At 45.9% G+C, this 24,050-nt stretch overlaps 1 protein-coding gene across 1 annotated transcript in view; it reads left to right on the top strand.

The window, feature by feature from the left end:
* LOC109872521 (cotranscriptional regulator FAM172A homolog) overlaps nt 1-24,050 on the top strand; it is a 363,856-nt gene that overhangs the window by 135,418 nt on the left and 204,388 nt on the right. The window contains exon 7 of the mRNA XM_031817675.1: nt 11,185-11,400. Coding sequence (XP_031673535.1) covers nt 11,185-11,400 — 216 coding nt within the window. The remainder of the gene's footprint in view (nt 1-11,184; nt 11,401-24,050) is intronic.

The raw sequence follows: 24,050 nt of genomic DNA, 5'->3' as shown, positions 1-24,050 counted from the left end.
TTACTCTCACCTCTATTTACTCTCTCCCCCTCTCTTTACTCTCTCCTCTCTTTACTCTCTCCCCCTCTCTTTACTCTCACCTCTATTTACTCTCTCCTCTCTTTACTCTCTCCTATCTTTACTCTCCCCTCTCTTTACTCTCTCCCCCTCTCTTTACTCTCTCCTCTCTTTACTCTCCCCCTCTCCCCTCTCTTTACTCTCTCCCCCCTCTTTACTCTCCCCCCTCTCTTTACCTTCTCCTCTCTTTACCTTCTCCTCTCTTTACTCTCTCCTCTCTTTACTCTCCCCTCTCTTTACTCTATCCTCTCTTTAATCTCTCCCCCCTCTCTTTACTCTCTCCTCTCTCTCCTCTCTTTACTCTCTCCTCTCTTTACTCTATCCTCTCTTTAATCTCTCCCCCCTCTCTTTACTCTCTCCTCTCCTTCCCCCCTCTTTACTCTCCCCCCTCTCTTTACCTTCTCCTCTCTTTACTCTCTCCTCTCTTTACTCTCCCCTCTCTTACTCTATCCTCTCTTTAATCTCTCCCCCCTCTCTTTACTCTCTCCTCTCTATATTCTCTCTCTCCTCTCTTTACTCTCTCTCCTCTCTTTTCTCTCTCCCCCTCTCTTTAATCTCTCCCCCTCTTTACTCTCTCTCCTCTCTTACTCTCTCCCCCTCTCTTTACTCTCTCCTCTCTTTATTCTCTCCTCTCTTTACTCTCCCCCTCTCTTTACTCTCTCCCCCCTCTCTTTACTCTCTCCTCTCTTTATTATCTCCTCACTATCTTTACTCTCTCTCCTCTCTTTACTCTCTCCCCCCTCTCTTTACTCTCACCCCCCCTCTTTGCTCTCTCTCCTCTCTTTACTCTCTCCTCTCTTTACTCTCTCTCTCCTCTCTCCTCTCTTTACTCTCTCCCCCCTCTCTTTACTCTCTCCCCTCTCTCTTTACTCTCTCCTCTCTTTACTCTCTATCCTCGCTTTACTCTCCCCCCTCTCTTTACCTTCTCCTCTCTTTACTCTCTCCCCCCTCTCTTTACTCTCTCCTCTCTTTATTCTCTCCCCACTCTCTTTACTCTCTCTTTTCTCTCTTTACTCTCTCCTCTCTTTTCTCTCTTTACTCTCCCCTCTCTTTACTCTCTCCTCTCTCTCCTCTCTTTACTCTCTCCTCTCTATATTCTCTCTCTCCTCTCTTTACTCTCCCCTCTCTTTACTCTCTCCTCTCTTAGTCTCTCCCCTCTCTTTACTCTCTCTCACCTCTATTTACTCTCTCCTCTCTTTACTCCCCCCTCTCTTTACTCTCTCCTCTCTTTCCTTTCCCCTCTCTTTACTCTCTCCCCTCTCTTTACTCTCACCTCTATTTACTCTCTCCCCCCTCTCTTTACTCTTCTCTCCTTTACTCTCTCATCTCTTTACTCTCCCCTCTTTTACTCTCTCCCCCTCTTTTTACTCTCCCCTCTCTTTACTCTCCCTCTCTTTACTCTCTCCCCCTCTCTTTACTCTCTCCTCACTTTACTCTCTTCCCCCTCTCTTTACTCTCTCCCCCCTCTCTTTACTCTCTCCTCTCTTTACTCTCTCTCCCCTCTCTTTACTCTCTCCCCCTCTCTTTACTCTCTCCCCCCTCTCTTTACTCTCGCCCCATCTCTTTACTCTCCCCCCTCTCTTTACTCTCTCCCCCTCTCTTTACTCTCTCCCCTCTCTTTACTCTCTCTCCCTTCTCTTTACTCTCTCCCCCCTCTCTTTACTCTTTCCCCCTCTCTTTACTCTCTCCCCCCTCTCTTTACTCTCTCCCCCCTCTCTTTACTCTCTCCCCCTCTCTTTATTCTCTCCCCCCTCTCTTTACTCTCTCCTCTCTTTACTCGCTCCCCACTCTATATGGATTTGCTGCTGGACAGAACAGGGTCAAAGACACATGGAGAGACACAGAGACCAATGTTTGATTGACACTGCCCAAACCTTTCTCTGTTGACATCAATTCTGGTTTCTGACTTGGTCAAGAACCCTTGGCCTTACTGCACAAGTCTAGGATGCTGGGGACACAGGTCCCCTTCACAGTAATGTGCTTCAGGGTGACTGGGCACCAGTAAGGGTTAGCAACCATTAGCACTGGAAGGACAAGGGCACAGAGGGCTAGCATTTGTTTAGTAGGCCTAATGTTGTCAACCTATTAACACTTTTCCCTATGTGCTGCGTCGATCTGAGGCATAAGGATGGATGGGCTGAACACTTGTCAATCTCTCTCATACCCTATCCATCTCCCCCATCTTTGTTTTTGTTTCTCACTCTCTCTTTCCATCTACCTCCATCCATCCTAATCCTTTGTCTAGTTCATTCTCTCTCTCTCTGTCTCGTTCCTCATTCCTTCAGAAGAAGACAGTGTTGCCAGTCAGTTTTCCAGCCTACCACTAGTGGGCAGTGGCACAAAGCCTGAAGGGACCTCTTCTCTTCTCCTATTCTCTCTCTTCTCTTCTTATATTCTCTCCCTTCTCTTATCATATTCTCTCTTCTCTTCTCCTATTCTCTCTCTTCTCTTCTCCTATTCTGTCTCTTCTCCTCTCCTATTCTCTCTCTTTTCCTCTCCTATTATCTCCTATTCTCTCTCTTCTCCAATTCTCTTCTCTCTTATTCTCTCTTCTCCTATTCTCTTCTCTCTCTTATCCTCTCCTTTTCTCTCTCCTCATCCTCTCCTATTCTCTCTCTCTTCTCTCCTATTCTCTCTCTTTTCCTCTCCTATTCTCTCTCTTATCCTCTCCTATTCTCTCTCTTATCCTCTCCTATTCTCTCTCTTATCCTCTCCTATTCTCTCTCTTATCCTCTCCTATTCTCTCTCTTATCCTCTCCTATTCTCTCTTATCCTCTCCTATTCTCTCTCTTATCCTCTCCTTTCTCTCTCCTCATCCTCTCCTATTCTCTCTCTCTTCTCTCCTATTCTCTCTCTTTTCCTCTCCTATTCTCTCTCTTATCCTCTCCTATTCTCTCTCTTATCCTCTCCTATTCTCTCTCTTATCCTCTCCTATTCTCTCTCTTATCCTCTCCTATTCTCTCTCTTATCCTCTCCTATTCTCTCTCTTATCCTCTCCTATTCTCTCTTATCCTCTCCTATTCTCTCTCTTATCCTCTCCTTTTCTCTCTCCTCATCCTCTCCTATTCTCTCTCTCTTCTCTCCTATTCTCTCTCTTATCCTCTCCTATTCTCTCTTATCCTCTCCTATTCTCTCTTATCCTCTCCTATTCTCTCTTCTCATATTCTCTCTCTTCTCTTCTATTCGAATATCCCAAGATGGCGTAGCAGTAAGTCGTCCTGTCCTGTCGTGTCCCTGTATATATCGTTACTTTTTCGTTTTTTACATATTTTTCTCCGCATATCTCTTTAAAAACATTTAGCTAAACCTAAGCTTCCAAATACTCTCCTGCAACCCGCCTCACCCAATGTAGCTATTTTTCCTAAAGTATTTATATTTACTTCGGAACCCCTCAACTGAAGCTAGCCAGCTAACCACCAGCTATGCTAGCGGTCTTCAGCTAACCGGTCATCAGCTAACCTGTAGTTCGGAAAGCTCTCGCCAGTTCGAACAACGCGACTCTAACCAGAGCATAACGGACCTATTTATTTTTCATCCCCGGATTCATCCCCGGATTCCCACCGCAGCTGGATTTTTCAGCTGGATCTTCACAACTAGCTATCTAGCTAAACCGCAACCCCGGATGATTACTCCTGGCTAGCGTTTCCACCCACTTAGCTTGAAGCTAGCCCGGCCTGCGCACCTGTGCTACCACCGTAGCATACTCCTGAGCTACAATACCCGGGCCCACGACCGGTCTATCAATGTCACCGCATGAAGAGGAATAAACAGACTCACCCCATCGCGACGTCCCCCAAAGGCTAACTCTCTAGCCCTCGCTATCTCCCTGCTTGCTAATTCGGCCTGCTAACTGCTAGCTTGTCCAGCTCTGGTCCGCTAACTGCTACCTTGTCTAGCCCAGGCCTACAAACGGTTAGCTTGTTAGCACAGGCCTGCTAACCGCCTGAATCGCCGCGTCCCAAACGCTCACCGGACCCATATTTACTTTCTATCTCTTTTGTTTATACCTTCCGGAAACCTGCCTCACCCAATGTGATACGGAATCGCTATTATTTTTTTATTTTTAGAACACACTCAAGAACCTCCAGAAGCTAACCAGCTAACTAGCTACAAGCTATTTAGTCATTGTTCGTTTTTTTTTACCTGGATAACACTCGCCAGTCCAGCTTCCCTGCCCCATCCACCGCTGCCCCCTGGACACTGATCTCTTGGCTACATAGCTGATGCACGCTGGACTGTCCATTAATCACGGTACTCCATTCTGCTTGTTTGTTTTATCTGTTGGCCCCGTTGCCTAGTCTACGCCATTTTACCTGCTGTTGTTGTGCTAGCTGATTAGCTGTTGTCTCACCTACTGTTTTAGCTAGCTTTCACAATTCAACACCTGTGATTACTGTATGCCTCGCTGTATGTCTCTCTCAAATGTTAATATGCCTTGTATACTGTTGTTCAGGTTAGTTATCATTGTTTTAGTTCACAATGGAGCCCCTAGTTCCACTCTTCATACCCCTGATAACTCCTTTGTCCCACCTCCCACACATGCGGTGACCTCACCCATTACTACCAGCATGTCCAGAGATACAACCTCTCTCATCATCACCCAGTGCCTGGGCTTACCTCCGCTGTACCCGCACCCCACCATACCCCTGTCTGCGCATTATGCCCTGAATATATTCTACCATGCCCAGAAACCTGCTCCTCTTATTCTCTGTCCCCAACGCTCTAGGCGACCAGTTTTGATAGCCTTTAGCCGCACCCTCATACTACTCCTTCTGGGTGTGATGTGGAGGTAAACCCAGGCCCTGCATGTCCCCAGGCACCCTCATTTGTTGACTTCTGTGATCGAAAAAGCCTTGGTTTCATGCATGTCAACATCAGAAGCCTCCTCCCTAAGTTTGTTTTACTCACTGCTTTAGCACACTCTGCTAACCCTGATGTCCTTGCTGTGTCTGAATCCTGGCTCAGGAAGGCCACCAAAAATTCTGAGATTTCCATACCCAACTATAACATCTTCCGTCAAGATAGAACTGCCAAAGGGGGAGGAGTTGCAGTTTACTGCAGAGATAGCCTGCAAAGTAATGTCATACTTTCCAGGTCCATACCCAAACAGTTCGAACTACTAATTTTGAAAATTACTCTCTCCAGAAATAAGTCTCTCACGGTTGCCGCCTGCTACCAACCCCCCTCAGCTCCCAGCTGTGCCCTGGACACCATTTGTGAATTGATCGCCCCCCATCTAGCTTCAGAGTTTGTTCTGTTAGGTGACCTAAACTGGGATATGCTTAACACCCCGCCAGTCCTACAATCTAAGCTAGATGCCCTCAATCTCACACAAATCATCAAGGAACCCACCAGGTACAACCCTAACTCTGTAAACAAGGGCACCCTCATAGACGTCATCCTGACCAACTGGCCCTCCAAATACACCTCCGCTGTCTTCAACCAGGATCTCAGCGATCACTGCCTCATTGCCTGTATCCGCTACGGAGACGCAGTCAAACGACCACCCCTCATCACTGTCAAACGCTCCCTAAAACACTTCTGTGAGCAGGCCTTTCTAATCGACCTGGCCCGGGTATCCTGGAAGGACATTGACCTCATCCCGTCAGTTGAGGATGCCTGGTCATTCTTTAAAAGTAACTTCCTCACCATTTTAGATAAGCAAGCTCCGTTCAAAAAATGCAGAACTAAGTACAGATACAGCCCTTGGTTCACCCCAGACCTGACTGCCCTCGACCAGCACAAAAACATCCTGTGGCGGACTGCAATAGCATCGAATAGTCCCCGTGATATGCAACTGTCCGGAACCAATACACGCAGTCAGTCAGGAAAGCTAAGGCCAGCTTCTTCAGGCAGAAGTTTGCATCCTGTAGCTCCAACTCCAAAAAGTTCTGGGACACTGTGAAGTCCATGGAGAACAAGAGCACCTCCTCCCAGCTGCCCACTGCACTGAGGCTAGGTAACACGGTCACCACTGATAAATCCATGATTATCGAAAACTTCAATAAGCATTTCTCAACGGCTGGCCATGCCTTCCGCCTGGCTGCTTCAACCTCGGCCAACAGCTCCGCCCCCCCCGCAGCTCCTCGCCCAAGCCTCTCCAGGTTCTCCTTCACCCAAATCCAGATAGCAGATGTTCTGAAAGAGCTGCAAAACCTGGACCCGTACAAATCAGCTGGGCTTGACAATCTGGACCCTCTATTTCTGAAACTATCTGCCACCATTGTCGCAACCCCTATTACCAGCCTGTTCAACCTCTCTTTCATATCGTCTGAGATCCCCAAGGATTGGAAAGCTGCCGCAGTCATCCCCCTCTTCAAAGGGGGAGACACCCTGGACCCAAACTGTTACAGACCTATATCCATCCTGCCCTGCCTATCTAAGGTCTTCGAAAGCCAAGTAAACAAACAGGTCACTGACCATCTCGAATCCCACCGTACCTTCTCCGCTGTGCAATCTGGTTTCCGAGCCGGTCATGGGTGCACCTCAGCCACACTCAAGGTACTAAACGATATCATAACCGCCATCGATAAAAGACAGTACTGTGCAGCCGTCTTCATCGACCTTGCCAAGGCTTTCGACTCTGTCAATCACCATATTCTTATCGGCAGACTCAGGAGCCTCGGTTTTTCGGATGACTGCCTTGCCTGGTTCACCAATTACTTTGCAGACAGAGTTCAGTGTGTCAAATCGGAGGGCATGATGTCCGGTCCACTGGCAGTCTCTATGGGGGTGCCACAGGGTTCAATTCTCGGGCCGACTCTTTTCTCTGTGTATATCAATGATGTTGCTCTTGCTGCGGGCGATTCCCTGATCCACCTCTACGCAGATGACACCATTCTATATACTTTCGGCCCGTCTTTGGACACTGTGCTCTCTAACCTCCAAACAAGCTTCAATGCCATACAACACTCCTTCCGTGGCCTCCAACTGCTCTTAAACGCTAGTAAAACCAAATGCATGCTTTTCAACCGGTCGCTGCCTGCACCCGCATGCCCGACTAGCATCACCACCCTGGATGGTTCCGACCTAGAATATGTGGACGTCTATAAGTACCTAGGTGTCTGGCTAGACTGAAAACTCTCCTTCCAGACTCATATCAAACATCTCCAATCGAAAATCAAATCAAGAGTCGGCTTTCTATTCCGCAACAAAGCCTCCTTCACTCACGCCGCCAAGCTTACCCTAGTAAAACTGACTATCCTACCGATCCTCGACTTCGGCGATGTCATCTACAAAATGGCTTCCAACACTCTACTCAGCAAACTGGATGCAGTCTATCACAGTGCCATCCGTTTTGTCACTAAAGCACCTTATACCACCCACCACTGCGACTTGTATGCTCTAGTAGGCTGGCCCTAGCTACATATTCGTCGCCAGACCCACTGGCTCCAGGTCATCTACAAGTCCATGCTAGGTAAAGCTCCGCCTTATCTCAGCTCACTGGTCACGATGGCAACACCCATCCGTAGCACGCGCTCCAGCAGGTGTATCTCACTGATCATCCCTAAAGCCAACACCTCATTTGGCCGCCTTTCGTTCCAGTACTCTGCTGCCTGTGACTGGAACGAATTGCAAAAATCGCTGAAGTTGGAGACTTTTATCTCCCTCACCAACTTCAAACATCAGCTATCTGAGCAGCTAACCGATCACTGCAGCTGTACATAGTCTATTGGTAAATAGCCCACCCTTTTTCACCTACCTCATCCCCATACTGTTTTTATTTATTTACTTTTCTGCTCTTTTGCACACCAATATCTCTACCTGTACATGACCATCTGATCATTCATCACTCCAGTGTTAATCTGCAAAATTGTAATTATTTGCCTACCTCATGCCTTTTGCACACATTGTATATAGACTCCCCCTTTGTTTTCTACTGTGTTATTGACTTGTTAATTGTTTACTCCATGTGTAACCCTTTGTTGTCTGCTCACACTGCTATGTTTTATCTCGGCCAGGTCGCAGTTGCAAATGAGAACTTGTTCTCAACTAGCCTACCTGGTTAAATAAAGGTGAAATAAAATAAAATTAAAAAAAATATATTCTCTCTCTTCTCCTCTCCTATTCTCTCTCTTCTCCTATTCTCCTATTCTCCTATTCTCTCTTCTCCTCTCCTGTTATGTCTCCTCTCCTATCTTCTCCTATCCTCTCCTATTTTCTCCTCTCATATTCTCTCTCTTATCATCTCCTATTCTCTCTCTTATCATCTCCTATTCTGTCTCTTCTCTTCTCCTATTCTGTCTCTTCTCTTCTCTTATTCTTTCTCTTATCCAATTCTGTCTTTTCTACTCTCCTCTCTTTCTCTCTTTTCTTCTTCTCCTCTCCTATTCTCTCGTCCTCTCTCTCTTCTCCTCTCCTATTCTCTTCTCCTCTCCTATTCTCTCCCCCTCTCTCTCTTCTCCTCTCCTATTCTCTCCCCCCCTCTCTCTTCTCCTCTCCTATTCTCTCACATTTTCCTTTTTTTCTTCCTCTCCTCGTCCTCTCCGGTCGTAAGGTCCATGTGAACTACTCCATGGTGGCTCTGCCAACAAAGACAGCCCTGAGCCTGTAGCTGGGGCCTGTAGCTGAGCCTCTTTAATAGAACCTGGCCCATTACTTTACCACTTCTCCCTCTCAGTGCAGATTGCTATTATGCCCAAAAGAGGAGAAATGAAGACAGCTCCTTCCCTCCCAGCTCAGCTCCAAGCCCAGGTGGTGCTGTGCCGTGCGGGTCGTGCCTGGCCGTATGTGCAGCTCTAACGCACAGGAAGAAAACTCACTAATTCCAGAGCCAACAGCCTAAGGAACTCCTAACTATAGAATCCCATCCGCTTTCTAATAAAGGGTTCCTAATTAAGAGTTGCCGTCGACATGTGTGGTTTGACGATTTATATGCATTTCTAGTAAAATATGTAGACTAATGGATTTTCTAGGATTGTCCGTTAGATGTATTTTTTACAGGTGATGTTTGAGTTATTATAATGAACAGCTGTGAATTTACCTGGGATATGTGTTCCTTTAGTTCTGTAATGTGCTTATTACTTCGATAGGAAATAAGAAGAACAAATATCTTTCATTTAATCTGGTTTCATTGGCAATCCTCTCTTTTTGGTCTTAATATTGTGATTAAATTAATTTGTACTTCAAATTCTATTGTACATCTTCCTTAAAAAGGTCTCAGATGATTAAAAAAATGTTTTTGAAGTATTTAAATTATTTAATTAATTAATTTAATTTAAGTTTTTCATTCACAATCTTTTTCTAGGAGTTTAAGTGTTTCAGTCAAAGATTTAGTTAAGTAGTTATGACCTAAAACACAGAAACAGTTGCCAATAAAGTAAGCCCTTCATTTATTCTATAAATCTATAAAATACTAATCTATAAAATACTCACACTGCTGCAATTTGTTCAGATTTGTCTCATTTGGTTTGGACTATCTGAAAGTTTGATTGTAATATGCCTGAGGAGAGGAGGGGGCTCTGGCTAAATGAGTCGATCGTTGACAGGGTGTGAGAATACCAATCATTTGCAACGTGTGAAACTGTCATTTTGCTGTTGTCAACACACACCAGGTGCTCAGGGCAGGTTTGACGTCGATGGGTGGAGGAGGGACGCACATTGTGTCAACACATATTAAAAGGAGGAGGGACACATTGTGTTAACACATATTAAAAGGAGGAGGGACACATTGTGTTAACACATATTAAAAGGAGGAGGGACACATTGTGTTAACACATATTAAAAGGAGGAGGGACACATTGTGTTAACACATATTAAAAGGAGGAGGGACGCACATTGTGTTAACACATATTAAAAGGAGGAGGGACACATTGTGTTAACACATATTAAAAGGAGGAGGGACACATTGTGTTAACACATATTAAAAGGAGGAGGGACACATTGTGTTAACACATATTAAAAGGAGGAGGGACACATTGTGTTAACACATATTAAAAGGAGGAGGGACGCACATTGTGTTAACACATATTAAAAGGAGGAGGGACGCACATTGTGTTAACACATATTAAAAGGAGGAGGGACGCACATTGTGTTAACACATATTAAAAGGAGGAGGGACGCACATTGTGTTAACACATATTAAAAGGAGGAGGGACACATTGTGTTAACACATATTAAAAGGAGGAGGGACACATTGTGTTAACACATATTAAAAGGAGGAGGGACACATTGTGTTAACACATATTAAAAGGAGGAGGGACACATTGTGTTAACACATATTAAAAGGAGGAGGGACACATTGTGTTAACACATATTAAAAGGAGGAGACGTGCTGCCGTCTGTAGACGGGGTGCTTGATGGCGACTCTGGGAGGAATCAGAAAAACATTTCCTCTCTAACTCCTACACTCGTCTTCTAAAAAGCCTTTTTGACAGGACAGATCTGTGTGTGTGTGTGTGTGTGTGTACGTACAGAGGGGGAGTGTGTGTGTGTGTGTGTGTGTGTATGTGTGTGTGTGTACGTACAGAGGGGGAGTGTGTGTGTGTGTGTGTGTGTGTGTGTGTGTGTGTGTGTGTGTGTGTGTGTGTGTGTGTGTGTGTGTGTGTGTGTGTGTGTGTGTGTGTACGTACAGAGGGGGAGTGTGTGAAGTGTAGCCAAAGTGGAACAGGAATCCCTCCGTTTCCTCCTTTAGTTTCAGAGTGCTTGGATAATAAACACACTTAATTAAAAATGACTTCAGAGTTGAAGAAGTCACTTAGGCCCTGTGAAAACTTCCCCAGACCACAATAGGTTCTGCCCATTTCAATTCACATGAACTTAATTTTACAGCATATTTTAACAATTTGAATATATTTCTATGCATTAACGTTTAGTTTCTGTTATTAATTTCACATCTTAACATTACGAAACATTCATTGCTGTGTACATTATCATATTTTTCTTGTGTTTGGTGATAAGTTGCTAAAACAATGGATAACACATTGATCCCAATTCGTCGGCCCTAACACTTGAGTTAAGTGATGGATGGATGAATTAGAAGTTGAAAAGTGACAGACACATGGCCTTTGGACTCACTAAGTGCTATTCACTGGCTAAGACACACACATACACACATACACATTTACAAGTCGGAGGAAAGTCTGTGGACACTAACAAACGTGTGTGTGTTGTTGTGTTGTCTTCCAGGAGGGTTATGGTGTGATGGTGCTCAACCCCAATGAGAACCACCTGGAGGTGGAGAGGCCGGCCAAGCCCACCCCCCTGCCCTCCTCCGAGGCCTCGGACGAACCCGCCGAGAAGAGAGAGTGCAAGCATGACCGGGAGAGCAAGAAGAAGAGGGACTTCTACGAGAAGTACCGCAACCCGCAGAAGGAGAGCGAGACAGAGCAGATCCCCATACGGGTGAGCGAGGGAGGGGTGATGGGGGGGGGGGGGGGTTAAGAAAGCCATAGACGGGCCATAAAAGCTGCAAACGGGGAGGTTAATGGGTAGAGTTGGGATCGAGGCAGTTAGGAAGAGGGTGATGGATAGATGCAAGTGTAGAAAGGGTTGTGGGCGGGGTTGGGAGAGAGTGAGAGAAGGAAAGAAAGAGAGGCTGTTTGTGGCCAGGCTGTGGTGTGTTTGGCCATGCTCCAGTATGCTCTCAGTGTGTGAGTGTTAACCACATGACACTCTTCCTTCTCTCACTCGCTCTTCCTCCCTCTCTCTCCCTGGTCAGAGCAGCTTTGTCCCCTTACACGGTTGACCAATGGAATTATTATCTGTGGAACACACACTCTGTAAACACGCACACCCAGCGTTCTGATCATCATCTTTTAACCACACACACACACACCTTGGCCACCTTGCCGTACACTCAGACACAAGAAGGGAATATTGCAGTGATCAAAAGAAATGTCCGCCATGATGACAAACAGAAACAAAGGTTCCTCAACCCAGCCCTTCTGTCAAACCTAACAGAAGTTGATGAAAGTCACGTCATCTTCAAGTCTTTGACAGCTTGTCCATCCACACAGACCTTGTCTCTCGATGTCCAACAGGCGCAGTGGACAGTGTGTGGGGTATTTGGGAGTTTTAATATGTTGAGAATGTGATAGAGGACTAGCCTCTTTGTCTCATCACAGTTGTTGGCTGTAGCGCTCACACCAATGGGTGTGTGTGTGCACGTGCGTGTCCCAGCGTTTGTACGTGCGTGTGTGTATGGTGTGTGTACATGCATGCGTATGCAGCGCGTGTGTGTGAGATGTCACTGTCGTCTCTGACAGGCCTAGTGGTCTCGGTGGGACTGATGGGCGGTGTGTGAGCTGTCAGCTCTGCCTCTTCTCCCTGCCTGTCTCTCCTGACACTATCTCTACACACACTAATAGGGGCTCATTAGCAATAGCCGATTAGCTCCCTCTGTCATAAAAGATGGCTTAAAGCCCCTTAGCATCACTAACTATCTATCATCTATCTATCTCTCCCCCTTTGTATCTCAGGCTGACATTAGACTTTTTTGCCGTGAACATACTGAAGTAATGTGAATGTTGATTGAAATACAACAGAAAAACAAAACATTTACACGTGGATAAGTATGCACACACACACACACACACACACACACACACACACACACACACACACACACACACACACACACACACACACACACACACATTATAAGACAAGGGTTAAGACTCAAGTGTCATGTTCATGTGTTTAAAAGATCTGTGATGATGATCTTGCGTGTCTGTACGTGTTAGAAATAGAGAGATCAGAGCAGAGAGAGAGATGTGTGATCATATCAGCAGAGATATAGAGATGTGTGATCATATCAGCAGAGATATAGAGATGTGTGATCATATCAGCAGAGATATAGAGATGTGTGATCATATCAGCAGAGATATAGAGATGTGTGATCATATCAGCAGAGATATAGAGATGTGTGATCATATCAGCAGAGATATAGAGATGTGTGATCATATCAGCAGAGATATAGAGATGTATGATCATATCAGCAGAGATATAGAGATGTGTGATCATATCAGCAGAGATATAGAGATGTGTGATCATATCAGCAGAGCTATAGAGATGTATGATCATATCAGCAGAGATATAGAGATGTGTGATCATATCAGCAGAGATAGAGATGTGTGATCATATCAGCAGAGATATAGAGCTGTGTGATCATAATTTCAGAGAGAGAGAGATGTGTGATCATATCAGCAGAGAGAGAGAGAGAGATGTGTGAGCATATCAGCAGAGAGAGAGAGAGAGAGAGAGAGAGATGTGTGAGCATATCAGCAGAGAGAGAGAGAGAGATGTGTGAGCATATCAGCAGAGAGAGAGAGAGAGAGATGTGTGAGCATATCAGCAGAGAGAGAGAGAGAGAGAGATGTGTGAGCATATCAGCAGAGAGAGAGAGAGAGATGTGTGAGCATATCAGTAGAGAGAGAGAGATGTGTGATCATATCAGCAGAGAGAGAGAGATGTGTGAGCATATCAGTAGAGAGAGAGATGTGTGAGCATATCATCAGATAGAGAGATGTGTGATCATATGAGCAGAGAGAGAGAGATGTGTGATCATATCAGCAGAGAGAGAGAGATGTGTGATCATATCAGCAGAGAGAGAGAGATGTGTGATCATATCAGCAGAGAGAGAGAGAGATGTGTGATCATATCAGCAGAGAGAGAGAGAAATGTGTGAGCATATCAGTAGAGAGAGATGTGTGAGCATATCAGTAGAGAGAGAGAGATGTGTGATCATATCAGCAGAGAGAGCGAGAGAGATGTGTGAGCATATCAGTAGAGAGAGAGATGTGTGAGCATATCAGTAGAGAGAGAGAGAGAGAGATGTGTGAGCATATCAGTAGAGAGAGAGAGGTGTGAGCATATCAGCAGAGAGAGAGAGAGAGAGAGATGTGTGAGCATATCAGTAGAGAGCGAGAGATGTGTGAGCATATCAGTAGAGAGAGAGAGAGATGTGTGAGCATATCAGCAGAGAGAGAGAGAGAGATGTGTGATCATATCAAAAGAGATGAAGAGTCCATATTAATATATTTTAAGTATTTCAACTGGAATAGGTTTCACATAATTAGGAGACTCTTTCACTCTCTCCCTCACTCTCTCACGCTCTCCTTCTTCTCTCTCTTCTTTCCCTCCCTCTCCATGAACCTTTTTGCACTTTGTAATGCTAGCAGCGTGAGATCGTTAGTGCAGTCCCACCCAAGGTTTTCCAATTCTGCAGAGGGCCATGCAATATTATTATTTGACATTAGCCTGTAGGTGCTTTCCATGCGCCTGCATTATGCATGGTGGTCGGGGCAAATGCTCAGAGACAAGGGGGCAGGGACGTCAGTGACTGACTGTACCAATTCTATATGTATGATTTTAAAACTCAGTAGGAAGTACTCCATCCATATTAGTTTAACCGTTAATCAGTAATCCGCCGAATATACATTTTACCAGTAATGCTAATCAGTCTATAGGTTAATTTGCTTAATTTAGTGGAATTATAGAGCCTATCACCTGCTGGACAATGTGAGAGCAGCTCCTGGAAGAGCTGGCACTGGAGAGAAACATACTTTTAGAAGCCCAGTCATTGCTCAATACATAACTATTCTAAATACAATTGTGTCTTAAAAACTGTTTTGATGACCACGATTAAAAAGAGCTGCTATTTGTATTTCTACCAGCGCATCACCACCACTTTACAGTGGTAGGCTGGCTATCAGCGCATCACCACCACTTTACAATGGTAGGCTGGCTACCAGCGCGTCACCACCACCAGCACGTCACCACCACTTTACAATGGTAGGCAGGCTACCAGCGCATCACCACCACTTTACAATGGTAGGCTGGCTACCAGCACGTCACCACCACTTTACAATGGTAGGCAGGCTACCAGCACGTCACCACCACTTTACAATGGTAGGCTGGCTACCAGCGCGTCACCACCACTTTACAATGGTAGGCAGGCTATCACCGCATCACCACCACTTTACAATGGTAGGCTGGCTATCAGCGCATCACCACCACTTTACAATGGTAGGCTGGCTACCAGCGCGTCACCACCACCAGCACGTCACCACCACTTTACAATGGTAGGCTGGCTACCAGTGCATCACCACCACTTTACAATGGTAGGCAGGCTATCAGCGTGTCACCACCACTTTACAATGGTAGGCTGGCTACCAGCACGTCACCACCATTTTACATTGGTAGGCAGGCTACCAGCACGTCACCACCACTTTACAATGGTAGGCTGGCTACCAGCGCATCACCACCACATTACAATGGTAGGCAGGCTACCAGCGCATCACCACCACTTTACAATGGTAGGCAGGCTTTCAGCGCATCACCACCACTTTACAATGGTAGGCTGGCTACCAGCGCGTCACCACCACTTTACAATGGTAGGCAGGCTATCACCGCATCACCACCACTTTACAATGGTAGGCTGGCTATCAGCGCATCACCACCACTTTACAATGGTAGGCTGGCTACCAGCGCGTCACCACCACCAGCACGTCACCACCACTTTACAATGGTAGGCTGGCTACCAGCGCATCACCACCACTTTACAATGGTAGGCAGGCTATCAGCGCGTCACCACCACTTTACAATGGTAGGCTGGCTACCAGCACGTCACCACCATTTTACATTGGTAGGCAGGCTACCAGCACGTCACCACCACTTTACAATGGTAGGCAGGCTACCAGCACGTCACCACCACTTTACAATGGTAGGCAGGCTACCAGCGCATCACCACCACTTTACAATGGTAGGCAGGCTTTCAGCGCATCACCACCACTTTACAATGGTAGGCTGGCTACCAGCGCATCACCACCACTTTACAATGGTAGGCTGGCGACCAGCGCATCACTACCACTTTACAATGGTAGGCAGGCTATCAGCGCATCACCACCACTTTACAATGGTAGGCAGGCTTTCAGCGCATCACCACCACTTTACAATGGTAGGCTGGCTACCAGCGCATCACCACCACTTTACAATGGTAGGCTGGCGACCAGCGCATCACTACCACTTTACAATGGTAGGCAGGCTATCAGCGCGTCACCACCACTTTACAATGGTAGGCAGACTATCAGCGCGTCACCACCACCAGCACGTCACCACCACTTTACAATGTTAGGCTGGCTACCAGCGCATCACCACCACTTTAAAATGGTAGGCTGGCTACCAGCGCGTCACCACCACCAGCATGTCACCACCACCAGCACGTCACCACCGCTTTACAATGGTAGGCAGGCTACCAGCACGTCACCACCACTTCACAATGGTAGGCTGGCTACCAGCATGTCACCACCACTTCACAATGGTAGGCTGGCTACCAGCACGTCACCACCACTTTACAATGGTAGGCTGGCTACCAGCACGTCACCACCACTTCACAATGGTAGGCTGGCTACCAGCATGTCACCACCACTTTACAATGGTAGGCTGGCTACCAGCACGTCACCACCACTTTTCAATGGTAGGCTGGCTACCAGCACGTCACCACCACTTCACAATGGTAGGCTGACTACCAGCGCATCACCACCACTTTAAAATGGTAGGCTGGCTATCAGCGCATCACCACCACTTTACAATGGTAGGCTGGCTACCAGCGCATCACCACCACTTTACAATGGTAGGCTTGCTACCAGCGCGTCACCACCACCAGCACGTCACCACCGCTTTACAATGGTAGGCAGGCTACCAGCACGTCACCACCACTTCACAATGGTAGGCTGGCTACCAGCACGTCACCACCACTTCACAATGGTAGGCTGGCTACCAGCATGTCACCACCACTTTACAATGGTAGGCTGGCTACCAGCACGTCACCACCACTTTTCAATGGTAGGCAGGCTACCAGCACGTCACCACCACTTCACAATGGTAGGCAGGCTACCAGCGCGTCACCACCACCAGCACGTCACCACCACTTTACAATGGTAGGCTGGCTACCAGCGCATCACCACCACTTTACAATGGTAGGCAGGCTATCAGCGCGTCACCACCACTTTACAATGGTAGGCTGGCTACCAGCACGTCACCACCATTTTACATTGGTAGGCAGGCTACCAGCACGTCACCACCACTTTACAATGGTAGGCAGGCTACCAGCACGTCACCACCACTTTACAATGGTAGGCAGGCTACCAGCGCATCACCACCACTTTACAATGGTAGGCAGGCTTTCAGCGCATCACCACCACTTTACAATGGTAGGCTGGCTACCAGCGCATCACCACCACTTTACAATGGTAGGCTGGCGACCAGCGCATCACTACCACTTTACAATGGTAGGCAGGCTATCAGCGCATCACCACCACTTTACAATGGTAGGCAGGCTTTCAGCGCATCACCACCACTTTACAATGGTAGGCTGGCTACCAGCGCATCACCACCACTTTACAATGGTAGGCTGGCGACCAGCGCATCACTACCACTTTACAATGGTAGGCAGGCTATCAGCGCGTCACCACCACTTTACAATGGTAGGCAGACTATCAGCGCGTCACCACCACCAGCACGTCACCACCACTTTACAATGTTAGGCTGGCTACCAGCGCATCACCACCACTTTAAAATGGTAGGCTGGCTACCAGCGCGTCACCACCACCAGCATGTCACCACCACCAGCACGTCACCACCGCTTTACAATGGTAGGCAGGCTACCAGCACGTCACCACCACTTCACAATGGTAGGCTGGCTACCAGCATGTCACCACCACTTCACAATGGTAGGCTGGCTACCAGCACGTCACCACCACTTTACAATGGTAGGCTGGCTACCAGCACGTCACCACCACTTCACAATGGTAGGCTGGCTACCAGCATGTCACCACCACTTTACAATGGTAGGCTGGCTACCAGCACGTCACCACCACTTTTCAATGGTAGGCTGGCTACCAGCACGTCACCACCACTTCACAATGGTAGGCTGACTACCAGCGCATCACCACCACTTTAAAATGGTAGGCTGGCTATCAGCGCATCACCACCACTTTACAATGGTAGGCTGGCTACCAGCGCATCACCACCACTTTACAATGGTAGGCTTGCTACCAGCGCGTCACCACCACCAGCACGTCACCACCGCTTTACAATGGTAGGCAGGCTACCAGCACGTCACCACCACTTCACAATGGTAGGCAGGCTACCAGCACGTCACCACCACTTCACAATAGTAGGCTGGCTACCAGCACGTCACCACCACTTTTCAATGGTAGGCAGGCTACCAGCACGTCACCACCACTTCACAATGGTAGGCAGGCTACCAGCACGTCACCACCACTTCACAATAGTAGGCTGGCTACCAGCACGTCACCACCACTTTACAATGGTAGGCTGGCTACCAGCACGTCACCACCTCTTCACAATGGTAGGCTGGCTACCAGCGCATCACCACCACTTTACAATGGTAGACAGGCTACCAGCGCATCACCACCACTTTACAATGGTAGGCTGGCTACCAGCGCATCACCACCACTTTACAATGGTAGGCTGGCTACCAGCGCATCACCACCACTTTACAATGGTAGGCTGGCTACCAGCGCGTCACCAGCACTTTACAATGAGTTTAGCCTAGCCAAACTCCATCCATAGAAACGTGGATTCAATTATTTCATAAAGAATCCCTCATGCTATTAACCAGAATTTCTCTCCTGTTATATTGGTTTTCATATCTACTCTCTTTCGTTGTCCAGAAGCCGAAGGCATAATCCCAGTCATATTAACAACCCATCCGAGCTGTTGCTATTAGCATCCCCCTCTTTCTACATTTCTAATGGAGATGTTCATCTCTGTCACGTATGGAACCGCTCACATTAGATCTGCTGTTTACAACTGGCTTTTCCAGTGAATTACGGTTTGTATCAAATGTTTGAAAGTTATGTTTAATTAGCTGCTTTGAATGCTCAATAATAGGCTATAGCCTTTTGACTGTAAGACAATAAGCTTGCTAGTATTGTTGCATGTTTTCATGAAGCTCTTAATGAAACATGTCCATTCCTTGTGTGCAAGCATAGTATTTACTTGTTGGTTACATAATTTTAGTATTTGGGGAAATGTTTATCGTTTGTTGACCGGTTAATAAGGGTGGGTTATTCGGCAGCAAAAATAAACAGGAAGTTGCATCTCTAATCCATATGCAACAATGTATGTTGTGATCATTTTATTATTAATGTCTCAGAGAATGCCGGATTACTCAGTCACGTTCCTATTGGTCCTAGACTATGGCAACATCATCTATGGCGGCAGGTAGCCTAGTGGTTAGAGCGTTGGACCAGTAACCGAAAGGTTGGTGGATTCAATCCCTGAGATGACAAGGTAAAAATCTGTTGTTTCTCTACCAGGAAGTTGGTTGGCCCTCTGTGATGTCATCACTGCATTCTCTACCAGGAAGTTGGTTGGCCCTCTGTGATGTCATCACTGCATTCTCTACCAGGAAGTTGGTTGGCCCTCTTTGATGTAACGTAGGTTGATACATTGCTATGTTTTCACTTCTAAAGCCCTTTTACAAAAAGTCCTAAGATCTTTACTGAACTTTAGACATACGAGTTACCACACCTGGTGTCATAGATGGCTAACTCTGTACATTCCTTTGGTCTCCACTGAGTTAGGTAAATCAGCTTTTAGTTTTGTGCATCTTCAAGATGTTGTTACATGTGATGTGTTGGTGCCTCTAGGGCAAATCAAACGCTGAGGACCTTAATACTGATCAATGTGCTAGTTTTGTATGACCATGTTTGTTCTTTCTGCTTGCATTTTGTATTTATATTTGGATGTGTGTATTTTCTGTCATTTATGTAGGTCAGGGCTCATCTGTAAAATAGACCTTGGTCTCAGTATGACTCCCTGATAAAATAGAGGCTAAATATTTATTTATTAACGACTTTTAACTCAAATAATGATCTTGCTGTGTACAAGGTCATTGTACACGATTGGTTGATGTTTTAAATATTCCAAGCACTCCACTCTGATGCTGTGTTCTCTTCTGATATACTTGGGAAAGGTTGCTGTTAAGGGAGACTCATTACAGCGCTGCATAATATGATGTAATATAATGTCGTTTCTGGACTAAGGGTTAGGTCTAGGGGTGACTGGGATAGCTCTGTTTGCAAAGGGGGAGGGCTTTGCAGTATTCCCCATAATCAATTGTCTGTAGACTTTTTGACTGGTTCTATCTCAGTTTGTAGAGCATGGAGCCTGCAACACCAGTATAGTGGGTTCGATTCCTGGGACCACCCTACGTAAAATGTATGCACGCATGACTGTAATTCACTTTGGATTTTTTTTTTTGCCAAATGGCATATATATTATTTTTTATATCCTTGGAACCAAAATATAAACACAACAGGTAAAGTGCTGGTTTCATGAACTGAAATAAATGATCCCATAAAAGATCAGCTCAAATGTTGTGCACCTTTTGCTGGGGACAATAAAAGGCCATTCTAAAATGTGAAGTTTTGTCACACAACACAATGCCACAGATGTCTCAAGTTTTGAGGGTGTGTGTAATTGGCATGCTGACTGTTGGAATGTCCACCAGAGTTGTTGCCAGAGAATTTAATATTCATTTCTCTACCATAAGCTGCCTCCAACGTTGTTGGAGATAATTTGGCAGTACGTCCTACCGACATCACAACCACAGTCCACGTGTAACCATGCTGAGGAGTATTTCTGTCTGTAATACAGCCCTATTGTGGGGGGGGGAAATCAGTCTGATTGGTTTGGCTGGCTCCCAAGTGGGTGGGCCTATGCCCTCCCATGCCCACCGATGGCTGCGTTCCTGCCATGTGAAAATCCATAGATTAGGGCCTAATGAATTTATTTCAATCGTCTGATTTCTTTATATGACCTGTAACTCATGAAACAATTTGAAATTGTTGCATGTTGCATTGATATATTTGTTCAGTATATCCTTAAGGACCATGTCAACATGTTGAAATCTACAGCAGAGTAAAGTTCAGACAACATACAGTACCAGTCAAAAGTTTGGACACACCTACTCATTCCAGTTTTTTTTTTTTTTTCTATTTTCTACATTGCAGAATAATATCAACACTATGAAATAACACATATGGAATCATGTAGTAACCAAAAAAATGTTAAACAAATCAAATATATATGTTATATTTGAGATTCTTCAATGTCAATTAACAGGTGTGCCTTGTCACAGGAAGGCCATAAAGATCATCAAGGACAACAACCACCCGAGCCACTGCCTGTTCACCCCGCTATCATCCTAAAGGCGAGGTCAGTACAGGTGCATCAAAGCAGGGACCGAGAGACTGAAAAACAGCTTCTATCTCAAGGCCACCAGACTGTTAAACAGCCACCACTAACATTGAGTGGCTGCTGCCAACACACTGACTCAACTCCAGCCACTTTAATAATGGAAATTTATGGAAATTGATGTAAAAATATATCACTAGCCACTTTAAACAATGCTACTTAATATAATGTTTACATACCCTACATTACTCATCTCATATGTATATACTGTACTCGATACCATCTACTGCATACCATATACTGCATCTTTCATTGAGCCAATCCATTGTTTTGTGACAAGGTAGTGGTGGTATACATGAGATATGCCTATTTGATAAAAGACCTTGTCCATATTATGGCAAGAACAGCTCCAAGAAAAACAACAGTTGATCATTACTTTAAGACATAAAGTTCAGTCAATCCGGACAATTACAAGAACTTTGAAAGTTTCTTCAAGTGCAGTCGACAAAAACAATCAAGCACTATCATGATACTGGGTCTCATGAGGACCGCCACCGGAAAGGAAGACCCAGAGTTACCTCTGCTGCAGAGAAGTTCATTAGAGTTACCAGTCTCAGAAATTGCAGCTCAAATAAATGCTTCACAGAGTTCAAGTAACAGAAACATCGCAACATCAACTGTTCAGAGGAGACTGCATGAATCAGGCCTTCATGGTCGAATTGCTGAAAAGAAACCACTACTAAAGGACACCAATAATAAGAAGTGACTTGCTTCGGCCAAGAAACACGAGCAATGGACATTAGACCAGTGGAAATCTGTCCTTTGGTCTGATGAGTCCAAATTTGAGATTTTTGGTTCCATTCGCCGTGTCTTTGTGAGACACAGAGTAGGTGAACGGATTACTTCCGCATGTGTGTTTCCCACCATGGAGCATGGAGGAGGAGGTGTGATGGTGTGGGGGTGCTTTGCTGGTGACACTGTCAAGTGATTTATTTAGAATTCAAGACACACTTAATCAGCATGGCTACCACAGCATTCTGCAGCGATACATCATCCCATCTGGTTTGTGCTTAGTGGGACTATCATTTTGTTTTTCAACAGGACAATGACCCAACACTATTGGGCTATTTGACCAAGAAGGAGAGTGATGGAGTGCTGCATCAGATGACCTGGCCTCCACCATCACCCGACCTCAACCCAATTGAGATGGTTTGGGATGAGTTGGACTGCAGAGTGAAGGAAAAGCACCCAACGAGTGCTCAGCATATGTGGGAACTCCTTCAAGACTGTTGGAAAAGCATTTCAGGTGAAGCTGGTTGAGAGAATGCCATGAGTTTGTAAAGCTGTCATCAAGGCAAAGGGTGGCTACTTTGAATAATCTAAATATATTTAAATTTGTTTGACACTTTTTTGGTTACTACATGATTCCGTATGTGTTATTTCATAGTTTTGATGTCTTCACTATTATTCTACAATGTAGAAAATATTACAAATAAAGAAAAACCCTTGAATGAGTAGGTGTGTCCACACTTTTGACTGGTACTATACATGCAACAGTAACTCTCTGTGTGTATTAATGCATCAGTATAAAAGAGATGAATCCATGTCTCTAAACAAAGACTGGGAGGGATGGAGGGAGGGAGAGGAGGAGTGGTGGATAGATAAAGAGATTAAGGGATTCCCCAGGATGACAGTCCTCTTTGGGACCATGCAGCACAGTGCCCTATGCCCTCTGAACTGTGACCTTTAAGTCAGCGGGATGTTAGTTTATTTGGCCCCCTTTCTCAATCAACCCCACCCCTTCTCCACATGACTTATCTCTTCACTGCACCTTCTCTGTCACTCCCCTGCTTGGAGTAAGCTGTCACTCACACAACGACACACACGAAGAGAGAGAGAGACACACACACAGATAGACATACACACAGAGAGAGAGAGAGAAATGGAACCTAGTCAGTTGCACAAGTGAAATGTGTCTTCCAACACACACACTGATTGAGAGTAGTATGCAGCAACATGCAGGGGAGATGGAAAGGAGCGAGGACTGGGTGATCAGGGGAAGTAGTCATTTATGAGACGAAGACAGAGTCACTATATCCAGGAGGACAGCTAAAAATTAATGTTAGACTCTCATGCTTATTAGGATATCAGCCCCCAAATATGTCCCTAATGGAGATCCTCAGGGACTAAACTTCTCCCGTCCGTCCCGTCCCGATTGTGAGGGTGTTTTTCTTCTTCACCCCTCTGTCAGGCTGGGTGGGGGATCAAATCAAGCCTCTTTAGTGGTTTTTTTTCATCTATTCTATTGGGATTGGGCTGCCCCCTCTCGCCCCACTCTCAACCCCCACTGTTAGAGCGGGACCACCTGCACACAGTCCCAAACACACATGCACACACTGAGGCCCTACACACACACAGTCCCAAACACACATGCACACACTGAGGCCCTACACACACACACACACAGTCATATACACACACACACACAGCGCCCAAATAGAGTTGAGTTAATTCATGTGCTTCCTTACACACATTAAGAAGCCCTTAACTGCTTTTAGGATTGTTATGTTTTAGCCCCTGGTTCACAGTGTGTAACCTCTCAACCTTGGCAAGTCCCTCCTCTCTTAGAGATCACAGTCCATTGGCCCATGTTTAGGGATGTCGGCTGGACAACAGAGAGAAGGAGAGACAACGGGGTGGCGTTTCTTAGCACTTTGCCATGTAGGAAGATCTTTAGGAGAACACTTTGCTCTGAATTTTAGCACTAATCCAGTTATCTTTTTTCTCACAGCCAAGCGGAGGAATAGCAGGAACCTAACCAACAT

This window comes from Oncorhynchus kisutch, linkage group LG3, assembly GCF_002021735.2.
Source record: "Oncorhynchus kisutch isolate 150728-3 linkage group LG3, Okis_V2, whole genome shotgun sequence".
Lineage (NCBI taxonomy): Eukaryota > Metazoa > Chordata > Actinopteri > Salmoniformes > Salmonidae > Oncorhynchus > Oncorhynchus kisutch.
The sequence above is the reverse complement of the archived record's forward strand: the minus strand, read 5'-3'. Positions and strand labels throughout refer to the sequence as shown.